This window comes from Coloeus monedula (assembly GCF_965178545.1).
Source record: "Coloeus monedula genome assembly, chromosome: 7".
Taxonomy (NCBI): domain Eukaryota; kingdom Metazoa; phylum Chordata; class Aves; order Passeriformes; family Corvidae; genus Coloeus; species Coloeus monedula.
The window spans coordinates 12509459-12525083 of record NC_138787.1 but is presented as its reverse complement, the minus strand read 5'-3'; the positions used below and the strand labels follow the sequence as shown (position 1 = coordinate 12525083).

The window sequence follows — 15625 nt, the reverse complement described above, 5'->3', positions numbered from 1 at the left end:
CACATATTGTGTGTATATACACATATTGGTGTATTTATGTCTACGTATTTTAAATGTATTCTGTGAAATCTGTGCATGTAGAAAAACACACATAGACGTGTGTGCATGACTCGTACAAACACCTGCACACACCTGCACGCACATCCACCCGTGGCATCACATCTATTTAGACCAGGCTGGTCCTGAGGGGAAGCTCTACATTCGCCCCTGAGGAAGCTGTGGCGCAGGCCCGCTCCCGGTTAGAGCAGTAGCTGACGGGAGGGTTTGCGGAGCAGGAAGGGCCGGGCGGCCGCTGCCGCTGTCACCGATCCCGCGTGGGCCGTGGCCCGGCTCTTTATTCGAGCCTCGCCTATTTCCTTATCACGCCCACGTGTCGCTCCCGTCTCGGCCTGTTTTGTCCCGGGCAGGGACCCGTCGGCGCTGGCGCGGCGCTGGCCCCGCCCCCTGCGGCCCCGCGTGAGTCAGCCGGGCGGCGCGAGGGGCCGGCGGGCAGCGCGCGGCTCAGGGCGGTGCGGCGGCAACAGGTGCGGGGCGCGCGGGGCTGCGCGGGACGGGGCCGCCGCGCCTGAGGGGAGCCGCGCTCTCCGCGCCTCCTGCGCCGGGCGGCACGGGAGCGCCGGGCGGCACCGGCGACGCGGGACAGGCCCTGCGCCGCCCCCGGCTGCCCCTGGGGACTCGGGGAGAGGCTGAAGAGCAGCTGTGACAGACCCTGGGTGTCCATCTCTAACCGCGCTGTGATGGGCTGGTACGGCAGAGATATCGAGGTGTATTTCTGTAGGGTGTGAAAGGTCTCCTCCCTCTTGGTGGAAAGAGACCCCCGCACTGTAACTGACATGCCCTTCATCTCCTTCCACTTGCGTTTGAAAGTCCTGTCCCTTTGCCTGACTTGCTTGCTTAGGGGTAAATGCAGTTTCAGCTTTTGGAGTGTATTGAGTGATGGTCCTACTGTGGCTGCAGTATCCCGTACAGGTGACGTACCGTGGTGTGACTGTCACAGACCTCCTCTTCCAGAACGAAAATATTTTAGTGAGGCACCGGGGAGTAACCGGAGTGGTCGTAGATGATCTGTAGTTAATCACTGCTGTTGTAGAGCAGCAGCTTATGTAAACTAGCTGTACTTACCATCTTCAGTTTCTGTGTTCAGAAGAGGAAGCACCTGAGAATGTGCTAAATTAAGGTGTAATTTCAAAAGAAAAATAGGCAGAAGGACATTCAGAATTTTTTGAGTCTCATATGAGTCTGGTAAATTTTAACTATTAATTGCATTCTGTAGCAGATAATTCTGTGTTGGATTTTTTTCCCCGACTTCTTTACTGCTGTATTTTGCTACCATCCTGCATTCGCTGGAACTGGCATTGGCAGCTTTGAGCCCTCATCTGAAGGGATCGCTACTGTCTTTCAGTAGCCAGTTGTTTTGCTTTGTTCTGAGCAGGTCTTAATCACACAGTGTTAAAAGCAGTGGTTAGTGCTGACCAAAACACAAGGGCTTCTTGAGCTGGTCGCGCACTGAATGTAAGCCACAGTTAGCACCAGTAAATGATGTGTGTAGACCGGACTGGTGTTGACAACTCTGTTTTGAATGAGGAAGCTTGGAGGTTACCTCTTCAGAACCTCAGCAGGTAATTCTGTGTAACAAACATGCAGTCTTGGTTCTGCAAGTTATTGCTAAATATGATGCAACAAATGTATTAAAAATGTGTTTGGAAATACGTAAGTAAACACGTATGAAAGCTGTAGAATTATTTGCAGTGTTTATTGACACAGCAGGTAAATAAGCACATGAGGCTCATGGGAGTTCTAGTGTTTCTGAAAGTCAGGGGCATACCAGCTGTTGCTGTTCAGCGTTGAATGTAAGGTTGCCTTCATACCTGTGGTGCTCACTTAAAAACGGTCAGCAAAGAGCACAGTCCATGATAATGAGAGTAATGTTTGCTCCACTTCATTCCCAGTCATGGCAGTTGTTACAGTGTGGTGGCGTTCGATTTCTGGAGAATTCACCTTTAACTCTGTAAGTGGAGAGTGTGACATCAGTGTCATGCCAGTGACCATCTGTCTGTAGCACAAATCCACTTCATATTTGGCACTCCTTGCTGCTTTCCTCTTGAGCATGTAGAAGGTAAAAGTATGGGCATAGCAGTGAAGATGCTGGTATCACACTGAGCTTCCATGCAGGAGTGTTGTTTTGTGCTTGACCGTTCATCTCCATGAATGCTAAATCTAATAACAGTTCAGGTAGTGGTAGTGGAAAGGAAATAATGTGTATGTAATGTGAGAATAAGCAAGGAAAATTACATATTTCTGTTGGGAGGAAGAAACTTTATATTACAATTATTTTACTTAGTTTGTAGCTGTAGCAGAGCAACTTGTATTTTGCATTAACTATGAAATGGGAATAATGTTGTGCTGTCCTAGGAGTGAATGAAAACTTGAACTGAACTTGAAAGTTATTTCAAAATGTCTTAAAGATGTTTCATCTGTGGAAAGAAAACAGTTTGACACTTGTTTTCCCTTATATGCATAAATGCTTGGTAATGCAACCCTAAGTGTGAGCTTCTGTAAAGAAAAGAAAATCTATCACTGCCATCATATCGTGCTCTTATATCACATTTCTAGTTTGCTGCTGTTGTGGCTTTCTTACTGAATAATTATGTAAATAGTTTTTCAATTTGGCTTTGAGGGAGATCTTGCATAACAGCTAATCAGATGCCTGGCTTTAACTTTGTTTTGTTACAATCAGAAGGTTTTATGACAATTACAATAAATTTTTTTGCAGTCGAGGCTCATGAAAATAAAAAGAAATTCTTTGAGTCCTTAAAAAAGTCCATAAATTCTAGAAGTGGGGAATTCTAAGCCTCAGTTCCTTAACCTCAAATAACTATATGCAATGTAAGTGGTATATTTGTAGATATTTCAGTTACTCTATGAAAGCTTTCATCTCTTTGATTCACTGATCCACTGGATCTTTTTATTTGAAGCTAGAGTCCTTCACAAAGGAAGACTGAATTGTAGGGTTAGGTGGTTTTGAGTAGGCTAAAGAAAACCCTAAATGGACTTACTCTGAGCAAGAACATGTCAGGAAGTCAATGTTCCAAAAATGCACTTCCATTTTCCTTTGATGTTTCATCAATACCTCTGCTACTGAAGCATTTCATGACAGTTCCCTTATATTTGTGAGACTTCCTTTGTTAATATTTTAAAAGTTAACTTTTACAACTGTAAGTGGTTTTTTCTTTTGTAGTTGAGGAAGGAGAGACTGTCTTGGTGACAAGTGTGCCTTCATGTTCCTAGAAAGTATGCTCTGGTTTTTGGGGTGGTTTTTTTAGAGCAGGGTGTACATGACTTACCACAATACTACGTTATCAAATCTTTACCTTTTTGAGGTCTGTTCTTTGCCAGCTCTGAAGCCCAAATCACTCTTTTTAGTGTCCTGTATCTGAGAGACTGGAATTGTTTGGTATGCTGTGTTGTTTCTATTTGTGAAGGTCGCCTTGGTAATTCATTATTCAGAGCACTCCAGTGAAAGTGTTGGAGGTTTTGTTAGTTATTTTAATTATTTATCAACTTGATGATTACTGTTTCCAAGTGTGCATTGAAACTTCTGTATGAGAGTTACAGGTCTGCATATATTGTCTCTTGTATTTAAGACTGGCCATATTTGTTTCTGTTGTCTGTATGCAAAAGCTTCAGACTACTTATTCTGGGTGTTAAGACTTATACTAACTAATTTATTTTCTGATTTTGTTACAGTGGATATCAGACAGCAACTATCATAAAGCAACAGGTCTAAAGCATTTATATATGAAACTTTGTTTTAATAAATATGATTATACACATGCATTAATGTAACTAAAATTTGTAATACTTCATCTGGTAAGGCAGTAGATGGAGAGAAATCACAATTCTTTTAATATTACGGAAAACAGCCCATCAGATCATAAGAAACAAAGATTAACTGTAGCTTTGTTTTATTCCAAGAAAAGTGATACAAAGGTATCCTCATGAGGATGGAAAGGTGTGAGGGTGAACTTGAAAAATTCAAAATCTGAAAGGATGAAATTGTAGCTAGAGCAGCCACTTTTATTTTCCTTGCCTTCCATGGTTGACTTTTATCCCCGTAGGCACTCTGCCACCAGTTTGCATGAAGAAATGTTTTGAACTCGGCTTTCTGCATTTCTGCCCAGGCAGAATTGCACCTTCTGATGGTGTTGTGTGCTTTGGTTCAGGAATGCAGTTACAAATTCAGCTCCTGATCATTTTCTGCTCATGCAAATCTGTTCATCTTAAATTTAGTCAAGTATTGAATTCTGTCTTATGACTGAAAATGAATCAATTTGATGTTTCTTGAGTGGTATAATGAGAATTGTATAGAGAGATTGATGTAAATTTCTGCCCTTGAACAAGGTTTTGTTCATTCTATCCTTACAATAGACCCATTGTGAGATGAGTACGTAGGACAAGTCTGGCTGTTTAGCTTGTGTCTGCCAACTCAGTGTGAGTGAACTAAATATAAATACTTGAACCATCCTAGCAGTGTGGAAGTGTTTATTTATTTAATGCAGGAGCTAAACCTTGGGGGGGGGGGGTTGGGGTTGGGGTTTATTGTTGTTACTGTTTCATGTTACTTGTGATTAAATAGCTGGTTTTTATGTTTTTCAGTTTGTGAAAATTGTATTGTTCCTTTTGAAAGAGGAACAATTTGGTGGTGATGGAGTGCTGCCACTGACAGATGGACTCGCAGGAAAGAAGGTGAGAATGAGCAGCTAGGTGAAACCACAGAAGCTATCTGAAATAGGCCAGCTCATGATCATCCTGGAAAATTAAGTGATATCAGCATAGTCTTTATGTAACTTGTACTGAAACTTACACTAAAGGGAAGATTATTAACTTAGCTTCAGTTGTGCCTGGAACAGAAAAGTTGCTACAACAGCAACTTCTTTTTTAAGCTGATTGTTGTAACTTGTGGAGCCATAGCCACAGGCTACAAACTTGAAAGTAACATTCTCAAGTGAACAGTAAGTCCTGTCTGGTACCTGCACCTGTGAATTTTGGTTGTGGATCAGTAGCCTGCACTAGTCTGTTCTTCCACTCCTTTCTTGCACTGACATCACTTGATAGAGATCAAACGTTTTTGTAACAAATCCTGTTATGTGAATGTCCGAATTTGTTTTACGCTGTTTTCCGAAGTCCTGTTAAATGGATAAAAGTGCAAATATCAGGCTTTGACCTAGTTTTCATGCAGAGTATGTTGATGAAAACTCTCAGTGTTATCATTTTGTGTTCTTTGGAGTGTTTTGCCTGTCTGTGTAAAATCTGTATTTTTATCTTAGGTGAGATGTCCTTATACTGATACTGAATTTTTAAGCCTTTTTTTTTCTTTCTTTGTGTATATATTACTATGTATATGTATATATCCTATGTATTTGAAATGTGAGATGGACTCTGCATTTTAATTCTGTATTTGCTTTTTGGAATAAACTATTTACCTGAATTTTAGAAGAATTCTAGACTGTCACCTTTTAGAATTTATTTTTTCTTTTTTTTTTCTTTCTGTTTTGTAGAAAAATAAAGGTATTTGGGATAGGCACAGGAGCTAAGAGATAATTTAATTTCTTAGCTAGTCTTAACTTGAATGTTTCAGAGGCAGGTTGCATAAAGATGTTGTTCATCCTGTGCACCTCAGGTAACAAAATGTGTTGTTTAGCAAATTCACAGTCTTCAGGAATAAGGCTACTTGCATAGGTTTGCCTGCAGTGTGGTGTATCAGAATAGCTTTTTCTGGGTTTGGTACAGGTTTGAAGTACGTTTTATTTCTTGTGCCTTTTCTTCTAGACAAAGACTATCAGTCCATCAAAGCTTTTCTTACTGTTTTAATATATTTAATTTCACAAGTTCATGCCAAGCTGCAAGAACTGATTTATGCAGGGAGTCAGTGACTTGGCTGTTGTCAAGTAAGGAGCTAAACCCACTTTTTTCTTTCTGGGTGGGTAACAGTCTAGTCTATATACAATTTTAAGGAAATTTAAGCATAACTATTAATTTAGCTTTAAATGCTGCCACTCTATATTGATACTTAAAATAGCTTTTTGTATTTAAATCAAGGGATTCTTGATTTAATGACAAATTCTTAAAACTGGGGGCTTGTAAAAATTCTGAGGAATTTCTTTGTGTTGAGTTGTAGAAGTTGCTGACTGAGCATTCAAACCACAGTGTGTTGGAGTGTTAAACGAGTTTTGGATAGTTCCAGTCACTCCAGCAAGCCCTGATACTTGCATACTATTTCAGGATATTTTTGCTTCGTGGTTCAGTTGATTTGAATGACTGGCTCATTTGAATCTGAGAAACTCATTAAGAATTAGCAGAAGGAAAAAAACCCTAAACAATCAAAACCTCATTTTTATCTCTAGAGGTAGAAATAAAAGAATATAAAGGATGAGCTCTTACAGGTGTATTCATGTTTTAAACACACTATTAATGGGAGCAGTCTGTACATGGTAAAGTACAAATGAGAAAAAAGCTAATGGTTTCAAATAGAAGACACTTGCTTTTTCATTTAAATAGCGTTTAATTTACAGTTTGATAATATTAATTTAAATATGTTGGCTTGAAAGTAAAACTAATGTCTGAACTACTAAGCCTTTCCTACATAGGCATTACTGAGCCACAGAAAACTTCATCCTCATGGTGTTCCAATTTCCTCCAATCTTTGTAGCTCAGAAGAGGCAGAAGGAGCCAAAGAGAGAGGCCTGGTCTATGTTTGGAAGGCTGGTTCCTGCTCTGTTACTCCAGAAAGGCTTCCAGGCCTCAGTGGAAAGACAGTGTTACAGGCAGCCCTTGGAATCCATCATGGGTTACTTCTGACAGAAGGTAATGAACACCTTAATTGTAATGATCTGGGGCAATAACAATCTTCAGATATTGTCAAGTTTTCTTCTTTTAGAAGTGATGCTAGATCTGTGTTTGGAAAGATGAGCTCTGTACTTTGTGTTCCTCATACACATTTGTATGTCCTTAATATGTTCTTGAATTAGCAAGGACCAACGAATACACTTAATCTCACTTGACTTGAGTATAGTAGAATTTTTAGCAGAAAAGCATTGCTTATTTTAATAGTGCATGCATGCACAGGGTAACATTAACATGAGGTGTAGAACTTGACAGCAACAATTGCAGAGAGCAACTAGCAGCCTTCTTATATCAATAGCCATGGTTTTGCTGTGCCTGGAGTAAGCTAGGAATTCATATCTATGTGTCTGAAGCATTCTTCAAATTTTTGTATTGTTTTAACAACTGGTTTTACACTCAGACTAGGATTTGTTTTTCTTTTTATCCCCTTCCCAGGTGGAGCAGTCTACAGTTTTGGAAAACTGCCCTGGAGATCAGGACCTGAGGAGTCATGTGTTAACACTCCTGTCTTAGAAAACACTTTGCTTGGACATCGTATTATTACAGTGGCAGCCGGCAGCTTCCATAATGGAGCCGTGACAGAGAGCGGTGTGGTGTACATGTGGGGGGACAATTCTGCTGGCCAGTGTGCAGTTGCTAATCAGCCGTGTGTGCCAGAGCCTCAACTCGTCAGTATCTGTGATTCTGAAACCAGCCCTCTGTTATCAGTAAGGATTTTGCAATTGGCATGTGGAGAGGAACACACGCTGGCACTATCGCTGAGCAGAGAGATATGGGCCTGGGGGAGTGGCTGCCAGCTGGGTCTCATAACAACAACTTTCCCAGTGACAAAGCCACAGAAGGTAGAGCACCTGGCAGGACGTGTTGTGCTCCAGATTGCTTGCGGAGCCTACCACAGCCTGGCTCTGGTACAATGTCTCCCTGTGCAGGAAATGAAGCCTATCCCAGAGAGATGCAATCACTGCAGTCAGCCTCTCATTACCATGACGGACAAGGAAGATCATGTAATCATTTCAGATAGTCACTGCTGCCCACTGGGCGTAGCACTGTCTGCTAACCAACCAGAAACCCACGTTTTCTGTCCGTCGTCGGACACCCCTGAAGGCAAAAGTGTAACAGCTGGCCAAAGTGAAGACTGTCAGAAGCCACTTGTGGAACAACATAGGCTTATTGGTTTAGAATCCGATGGACCAAGTGGCCTTACCAGCAGCGATGGACAGGAAGATAGTGGAATTTCTAGTTCAGGAAATACTCTGTTCTCTGACAAAAAAGAAGTGAAAGAGTACTTAATTGGTTTGTCAGATCATTCATTAAATGAGAGCCTGAATAAAAACATCTGTACAGAACCTGAGCAGGTTGGTACCTAATCACTAGCTCATAATTTGCTATAACTTCTGTTGCATATGTGACAACATTACTCTTTTTACAAATGAAAAACCTACTTTAATGTAGCTATGGTGTTTTTATCATTTCCAAGTGGTTTTTTTTCACTGTGGTGGTTCTCAACTTTTAAGTGGAAGATTTTTTTTTTGTCCTCCATCATTGTTCAACTGTGAGCCTTCATTGTGGGCACCCTTGACAGTACTTTAGTCTCTCCTCTTCATGGTCTGCAGTACCAAAACCACGTAAGCCAATTTCCGTGCTCTTTCCTTATGCATGGGTTTCCATTTGTGGGGGGCAGTAAGATTCCGTGAATCTTACTCCTGATTTACCTTTAAGGTAAAGGTTTAATTTCTGTACCTGGAACAAATCCCTCACAAATCCGTCTAAGTTCTCAATCAGTTAAAAATTCTGGGTTGCAAATTGCTGAAAGGTTTGACCAAAAGGTTTCTAGTGTTAATAAAGTAGGCATGGCATAAACTCATAAAAAGGGATGGGATATATATAAGTACTACTCTGTGTGGTGTGGAGAATGATTGAACAACACTGTTTTGATGCTATAGCAGAACAGTCCAGTACTCATCTCTTAGTAAGCATTAGAAAATGCTTGACATGAAGGTTCAAGAGCTGTTTGTGACTCCCTGATGAAATACCATTTTCTGGTTTTTAGAGAGAAAAAGAAGGGAAATGTAATTAGGGGCAAAGGGAAGAAGATAGAACCCAAAAATTACTAGACAAACGATTCCAGAATCTTGCAGTGCAGTCTGGTGGTCCTTATCTAACCACTGTCCTGTGAGGAAACCTGCTGCTCTGTGGCCTAATTTGCAAAATTGACAGTGGAATTCTGAAAACTTCTTTTGTCCTTTACAGTGTTATGCAGACATAAATTTATTTATTTTTTTAGTAGTTGCAGTAAGACATTCTCCACAGTGGTTCAGGGAAATAAATTTCACAGTACCTAATAAATAGTTGATTTTTGTTATTGCCTCTGATGGCAACAAAACCGCTATAGTTAATAAAATCTGCCCAGTAACTTGGTAGTTCAGCAAGTAATGCTTTCTTACTCTGAGGAAAACTTAGAGAAATAAATGTTGTGTAAATACGTTTGCTCTTTCTTTTGCTTTTTGCTAATACAAATGCGTTCTAGCAGTTGTGGGCTCCTCAGACCTCTTGCAAGAACTCCAGCATAGGGAAATGACTGAAACATAGCTTCATGCTCCCTTTCTCAACTCCTTGTTCCTGGAATATTTCCAGAGCACTGTTTTCCTTGTGCAGTGTCAGGAATGAAGACTGGAATTGATTCACTGAATCTTCTGCAGCTGACTATCCATGTGAAGAGCAGAGATGAGGTCTAATGAAGTGTTTCAGCATTAGTAAAATCCTTCATTTCTCATTGCTTTCCTACACAAATGAAGTTTTCTTTAGTGTATTGCTAGGCATGCCTTTTAGAAATAGGATGAAGTAAATATAACCAATCCCAATTCTTTAACCTAAGCTTTAAAGAAGCTTAAAGAAGTCAAAGATTGTTTTTATTTTGACAGAATAAAATGAGCTGTAATTCCTGTATTAATACCATTTCCCACTGTGTATTAGATGGGGAAATGGGACTTCGCTGTCTTTGTTTTAGTGTTCAAACTATTTGTCATATTTGGTGGGCCAGCTGATTGCTATTACGGATAGTGGTGTGCTAGGACTAATAATTGCCTTCAGTCAGTTTGTCCCTACTGTGACTTGATTATTAACTAAGCCTTATATGGATACAACAATGGTGTGAGAGAACACAACCCAGACTGGTTTTAAGATAGGGCTTGCAAAATGAATCCATGAATTGCTGTTTTCCTTTTACCATATTGAAGAGAGAACTTGTCTCTCTGAAAGTAGAGCATGCTCACTGATGCACTTTCATTGGTGGCAAAGAAGTTGGTAATAAGCTTAAAATTATATCTCTTTTTATATTTGTTTGCAAAGATCCTTTTTTTTTTTTGGTATTTAGAAACCCCAGACCTGCAGTCTTTCACGGGTGAGCTACAAGAGATGCCACAAAGCCCAGTCCATTTAGAAATGGTGCTTGGTCCTACTTTAAAAAAAAAAAGATTCAGAGCAATAGATGTACACTGAGGCATAAAAAACATATATAAATTATATACAGTTAAAATACATATATAATTTACAATAAACATTTATAATAAACATTATATGGTGTTCAGTCCAGCCCATGGTTTGAATAGTGAATGTGTATTCATCATCCTGCTGTTCTGTGCTGTCTGCTCTGATAGTTTCCAATTTTCCTTTGGTTTTAGCCATCTCAAGAGGAACAACTCGGTGCTTGTATCCCTGGCCCTCCGGGTAGCAGCACATCCGCCTTGAACAGCCTGGTGGCCTCCTGTGCCTCAGCAGTTGGGGTGAGAGTTGCTGCCACGTACGAGGCTGGAGCCCTGTCCCTGAAGAAAGTCATGAACTTCTATGGCACATCTTCGAGTGAGCCAGGATCTCAGTCGGGCAGCAGGTCCCCAGGGCCTGAAGCTCTGAAAGACAGTCGAGAAGAGCAGGTCAGACTGGAATCCATGCAGGGGAAGAAGAGTTCCAGTTTAGTAGATATTAGAGAAGAGGAATCTGAAGGAGGGAGTCGAAGGCTTTCCCTGCCTGGCTTGTTGTCACAAGGTAAAAAAGCATGTTGGGGAAAAAACACTGGAAAACTTATAATAATGTGGAGGTTTGTAAGTCCACAATACCCCAAACATTTAATAAAGACAAATCTAATGCTGTATCAAAGGTCTTTATGAATTCTAAACTATATCTTAGGACTTGAAAGCAGTGGAGAGAGTTCAGGCTAGCAGATACTGCATGCTAAGAAAACCAAAAGCAGGGTGGGTTTACAAATGGTCTTTCTTGTTAAATTAAGGTAAAGTGAGCACATTGGAGGAGTCCTATTGCCAAATGATGCTAAGGTATCTTTCACGTTGGTTGTGTAGAAGATAAAAATCTGTGTGGTCTGTAATTCACACTGCACTGAGCTGCTTTTGAGCCAGGGACCTGTAAGTATTCCAATTCCCACTGCTTAACTTCAAAGTTAATGACCTTCTTCCCTCACAGATTTTAATGTTAATTGCTCTGAACATGTATGTGGTTTAGTTCTGTATTGATCTTGCATTTGAGAGGAATTTTAGGAATTACTGGAATCTTCAAGGTTATATTTTCTTATAAAACACTTTCTTTGTAGTTTGTTTTGGTTCATTTGCTTCATTATGACTGCATAGTTCTCGTATGTCTGCTATCCTTTAGCAGCTGGTAAAAACTACTTGACATCTGTCTATTTTTAGCACCTATGTTACTTTTTCGTATTCGTAACCTATTGTCTTACCTGTCAACCTTTGTTCCCAGGCTTGAATTAAAACTGCTTTAAGAAGTTTTGGTCACTTACTATTAAGTAGTGCTGTTACTGTGTAACACACAATCTGAGTGATACATTTACCAAAATGCTTAGCAATTTTTCTAATTCTTGGCCTCTGTTCAGTTTCCCCAAGGCTCTTACGGAAGGTAGGACGGGCAAAAATGAGGACTGTGGCTCTGACTCCAACCTACAGTGGTGAAGCTGATGCTCTTCTGCCCTCTCTAAGAACAGAGGTGTGGAGCTGGGGGAAAGGGAAGGAAGGACAGCTAGGGCATGGTGATGTTCTGCCAAGGTGAGATTTCTTTGGCAAATGTTTTTATTTATTCACTGGATTGCTAGAAAATTTTGAGTATTGAACTGTCTCAAATTCTCAAATTTCAACATCTGCCATGCATTATGTTCTTGTTCTTTTAAGCGTTGTGACATAGGTTTTTTCAAACAACATGTTTTATGCTGTATTATTACCAAGCATCAATCAATTATGACTTTTCCCCTTGTAATCAGTAACAGTTTTGATGATATTTTGACTTTGTCCAAATTAGGGTGAGGTCTATCATTAATTTTTGCCTTTCCTGACCATTTTGACTAAGCTAGTTTATTGCAAGAAGACTCCATGTATCTTTGTTTTTTCTAATTTGTTTTAGGGAAGAAAATAAAACTTTGAGTGTTTTTGCGTTAAGAGTACCTCTGATAATGTTTTTTCTTTTTCCTGCCTTCTACCCCTCTTCCCTTGCCTTATGGGTTCTGGGGATTGACAGGCTTCAGCCACTGTGTGTGAAAAGCCTTGATGGTAAGGAAGTGATTCACCTCTCCGCTGGTGGCCATCATTCGTTAGCACTCACTGCCAAATCCCAGGTACAAGTGATCGTTAACATTTATTGTTTATCTCTGACATAATTATCATGTTCGGTCTTTTCTAGTTTTTTGTTTCTCTTGCTTCTAAACTTTTGTTTCCATTTGTGGGAGGCATCATGGAAGTAGTGTGGAATCTAAGTTCTATTTCTTCCCAAGTTCTGCATGTACCATCAAGATGTTTAAAGATTGCTGTGACTTGATTTGGTGCATTCCATTTCTGAATGTGAGAAGACAATCTCGGAGTGTAGGAAGACAGTGAAAATTGAGGAAATGCTTCTTGATACACAAATCCTATCTCCTTGACTTGTGTGTGTTTGCACACTTGATGTGTTGTGCTACTACAGTTCACTATGTTTCCATGTATGTAAATATATATTCTGATGTTTAGCACTGCTTCTTACAGGTGTATTCCTGGGGCAGTAATATTTCCGGCCAGCTTGGTCACTTGAACTCCCCAACAACAGTCCCTCGCCTCTCAAAGGTACTTTGTTTTCTGTGTTTTTCTTCTTTCAGTTTAAGGTCTCTTCTTGTACAAGTGAGTGCACAGTAATTTCTGAGAATGACCTGTTCATGGATCTGTGTGCTATTTAGTAATAGAGCCCTTGATTTTCTTTGGCTTGTGCTGTGAAATGATCTTTAGATGATCTTGTGAAAATCAACCCAAGAAGTCCTTCACACAGACTTCTGCTGGTTTTTGACCACAGTGATGTTCTAGAAGTGAGAAATGTGACTGGTTGTATCTTCTTATCAGATTTCACTTTGCCTTATATTTGGTTTCTCCGATACCGATGTTGCAGTGCTGAAACTTCCAAATACTTCGTAACTCTGTTTTTATTCTAAACAGTTGTTTCTAGCGTTTTTAGTTTGGCCGGACCACGACCACATTTGTTGTTTCCGTATTTCCAGAGTATTGGCAGTGGGTTTTCTCTTTGTTTTGAACTTTTCATCACATTGAGTGAATAGGAAAATAACAACTTTTGGGTTAGACCACAGCCTTTCCCATGTTTTCTTGTGCTCGTCTTAATAGAAAACTAGCTGCACAGTTTTTCTGCTTAGGCCTTATGCAAATTAATGTACAGCAGATTAACTGTCTCCCAAGTTTATATAGATTTCGTGGTTAAATGTAGAGGGGAGAATAGTGTTCCAACTTTAATCAAGCTCACTTTATGCCCATTTAAAAGTAAAACTGATTTGTAACTGAAAGGCAAAAAAATCAGCCATTAGAAAGAAAACTGAAAGACTTTTCAATATATGTGCAAGGAGTTTATTTGTTACGAGACACTGAAGTTGAAAATTTGACCAGTTATTGCAGTAGATTATCTAGGCAGGTGTATTATGTACATGTGTGACTAGAAGAGTTAAGTACTTTTCTCTCCTTCTAGCTTTGGGTGACGATTTTTAATGTCTTCCTTCCTCCCAAATTTTAGGTGTGCGGTGATGGTGTTTGGACTACAGCAGCAGGACTAGATTATTCCCTCTTCTTAGCAGATGAGAAAGACTTCCAACCTGGATTATATTACAGTGGCCAGGAGACATCAAGAGAAAACAATATGAATGAAAATAGCTGTGCTAAGAGTCCAGCTTTGTTACTAGCCTGTAGTAAGGTGAGTGTTACTTCCTTTAAGTCAATACAGATCATACTGGTGCTCTTCGGAAATAGCACAGTGCTGATGGCTTGATGAGCTTTAAGGTTGTCAAGCCACATTATTGGTTCCTAGTAGTCACATGAGGAGTACAGCGGGTGGAGGGCAGAGAGGAGGCCCAATTAGTATTGTTCTCTCTCCTGCCTGTTTCTTGGCCTTCCCTTCTGTTTGAGGGACAGGGAGGTATTTCGAGTGTGTTTAATCCATTTCCTTCCATGTGTGCATGCTGCAGAAATGTGCTCTTTTATTGTGCTCTGTTTGACCACAGTCTTTGTGTTCAGTCTTCACTGCTATCACTTCAGTTTTTTGTTGTCTCTCAACTGAGGCCACTGGCTGCTCTGTTCTGTGACTCTATTGCAATATTAGGCCTCCTGTTTGTGACTGGGCAGAAGATCCCTGTGAGTTCTGCGCCATCTGCTTCCCTACCCCTCCCTTTCACATGAGTGTAAAGGGGGATCTGAGCAAAAACATGCATTTGATGTTAATGGGAGGCAGGAGGTGCCCCTGCACAATTTTTTTCATGAAGTTGAATCTTACATGTGCCTTGAGGTTGGCATGAGGTAGGAGTGTGTACTGTGACTGCATGTCCTCTTCCAAGTTGTTTGCGTATGGTTTCAGACCAGCATGAGTTTAAGGTAACAAAAGGGAAATTAACAAAAGGTGAGGGTAGAAGAGAGTGTGTCTGCCTTAGCTCCTCTGGGTATCACTGCATTGAGCAGAATAGTTTGGGAAGTGTTTTGAGGAGAGACAGAGATTTAGACCCTGGGTCTGTGTCTGTGCATGCAGACACACACACACCTGTATTCCTTCTGTAAGATTGTTGCTAGCCATTCCCTTCTCTTTAAAGGTGACTGGTAGGCTCTTGCATATGAGAATTGGTCTGTGGGTTGCTTGTTGAACAACTTTGGCTCAGTGTTTCAAGGGAGCACTTTATTTAGCAACCAAGGAAATAAAAGTAGAGCCCAAACTCTGAATTACTCTGTGGCATTGCATGTGAACCAAAGTTAATGAGGAACCACAGTGCATCAGTGGCACTTGTGCACACCTTAGGGAAGAATTTTGCTTTGAAGTACTGTGGGAAGCAAATACCTACTGTTAGTAATATTGCAGTATCAATAAGCTGGACTCTTACCAATAAATAGACATATTCCTGGTCCAGAAAGGACCTGTTCAGATCAGTCATAATTGTAATAAAGGCTTGTTCTTCTCTCTTCGTATTTAATAGGAGAAGTAGCTGATGTAATGATGCTATTTAATAACATTGTTGATATAAGCGTATTGCAGTTCTAGAAGTGACTGAATGTGGTGGGCTGTTAAGCCCGTGATTCTGTATGTTCGCCTTGTTCCCTCCTTAGCCTTGGCCACTCCCTCGGTTACTCCCTATTTGCTTCTGTACCCCAACCCCACCCAGGGACCGCCCTTGGGCCCCTGGCAAAACCACCCTGCACTCAGA

The 15625-nt window shown here is 40.6% G+C and overlaps 1 protein-coding gene across 3 annotated transcripts in view; it reads left to right on the top strand.

Annotated features, from left to right (window-relative positions):
* The first annotated feature begins 464 nt into the window (after nt 1–464).
* ALS2 (alsin Rho guanine nucleotide exchange factor ALS2) overlaps nt 465–15625 on the top strand; it is a 37469-nt gene continuing 22308 nt past the window's right edge. For 2 of the 3 annotated variants that reach the window (XM_082285386.1, XM_082285384.1), the window contains exons 1-9: nt 481–745; nt 4657–4746; nt 6710–6864; nt 7339–8258; nt 10584–10944; nt 11798–11966; nt 12433–12529; nt 12933–13010; nt 13957–14133. In XM_082285386.1, the coding sequence (XP_082141512.1) occupies nt 4727–4746; nt 6710–6864; nt 7339–8258; nt 10584–10944; nt 11798–11966; nt 12433–12529; nt 12933–13010; nt 13957–14133 (1977 nt within the window). In that variant the 5' untranslated portion in view covers nt 481–745; nt 4657–4726. Of the gene's footprint in view, nt 746–4656; nt 4747–6709; nt 6865–7338; nt 8259–10583; nt 10945–11797; nt 11967–12432; nt 12530–12932; nt 13011–13956; nt 14134–15625 lie in introns of all 3 variants that reach the window. The other variant, XM_082285385.1, reaches the window with a different exon arrangement.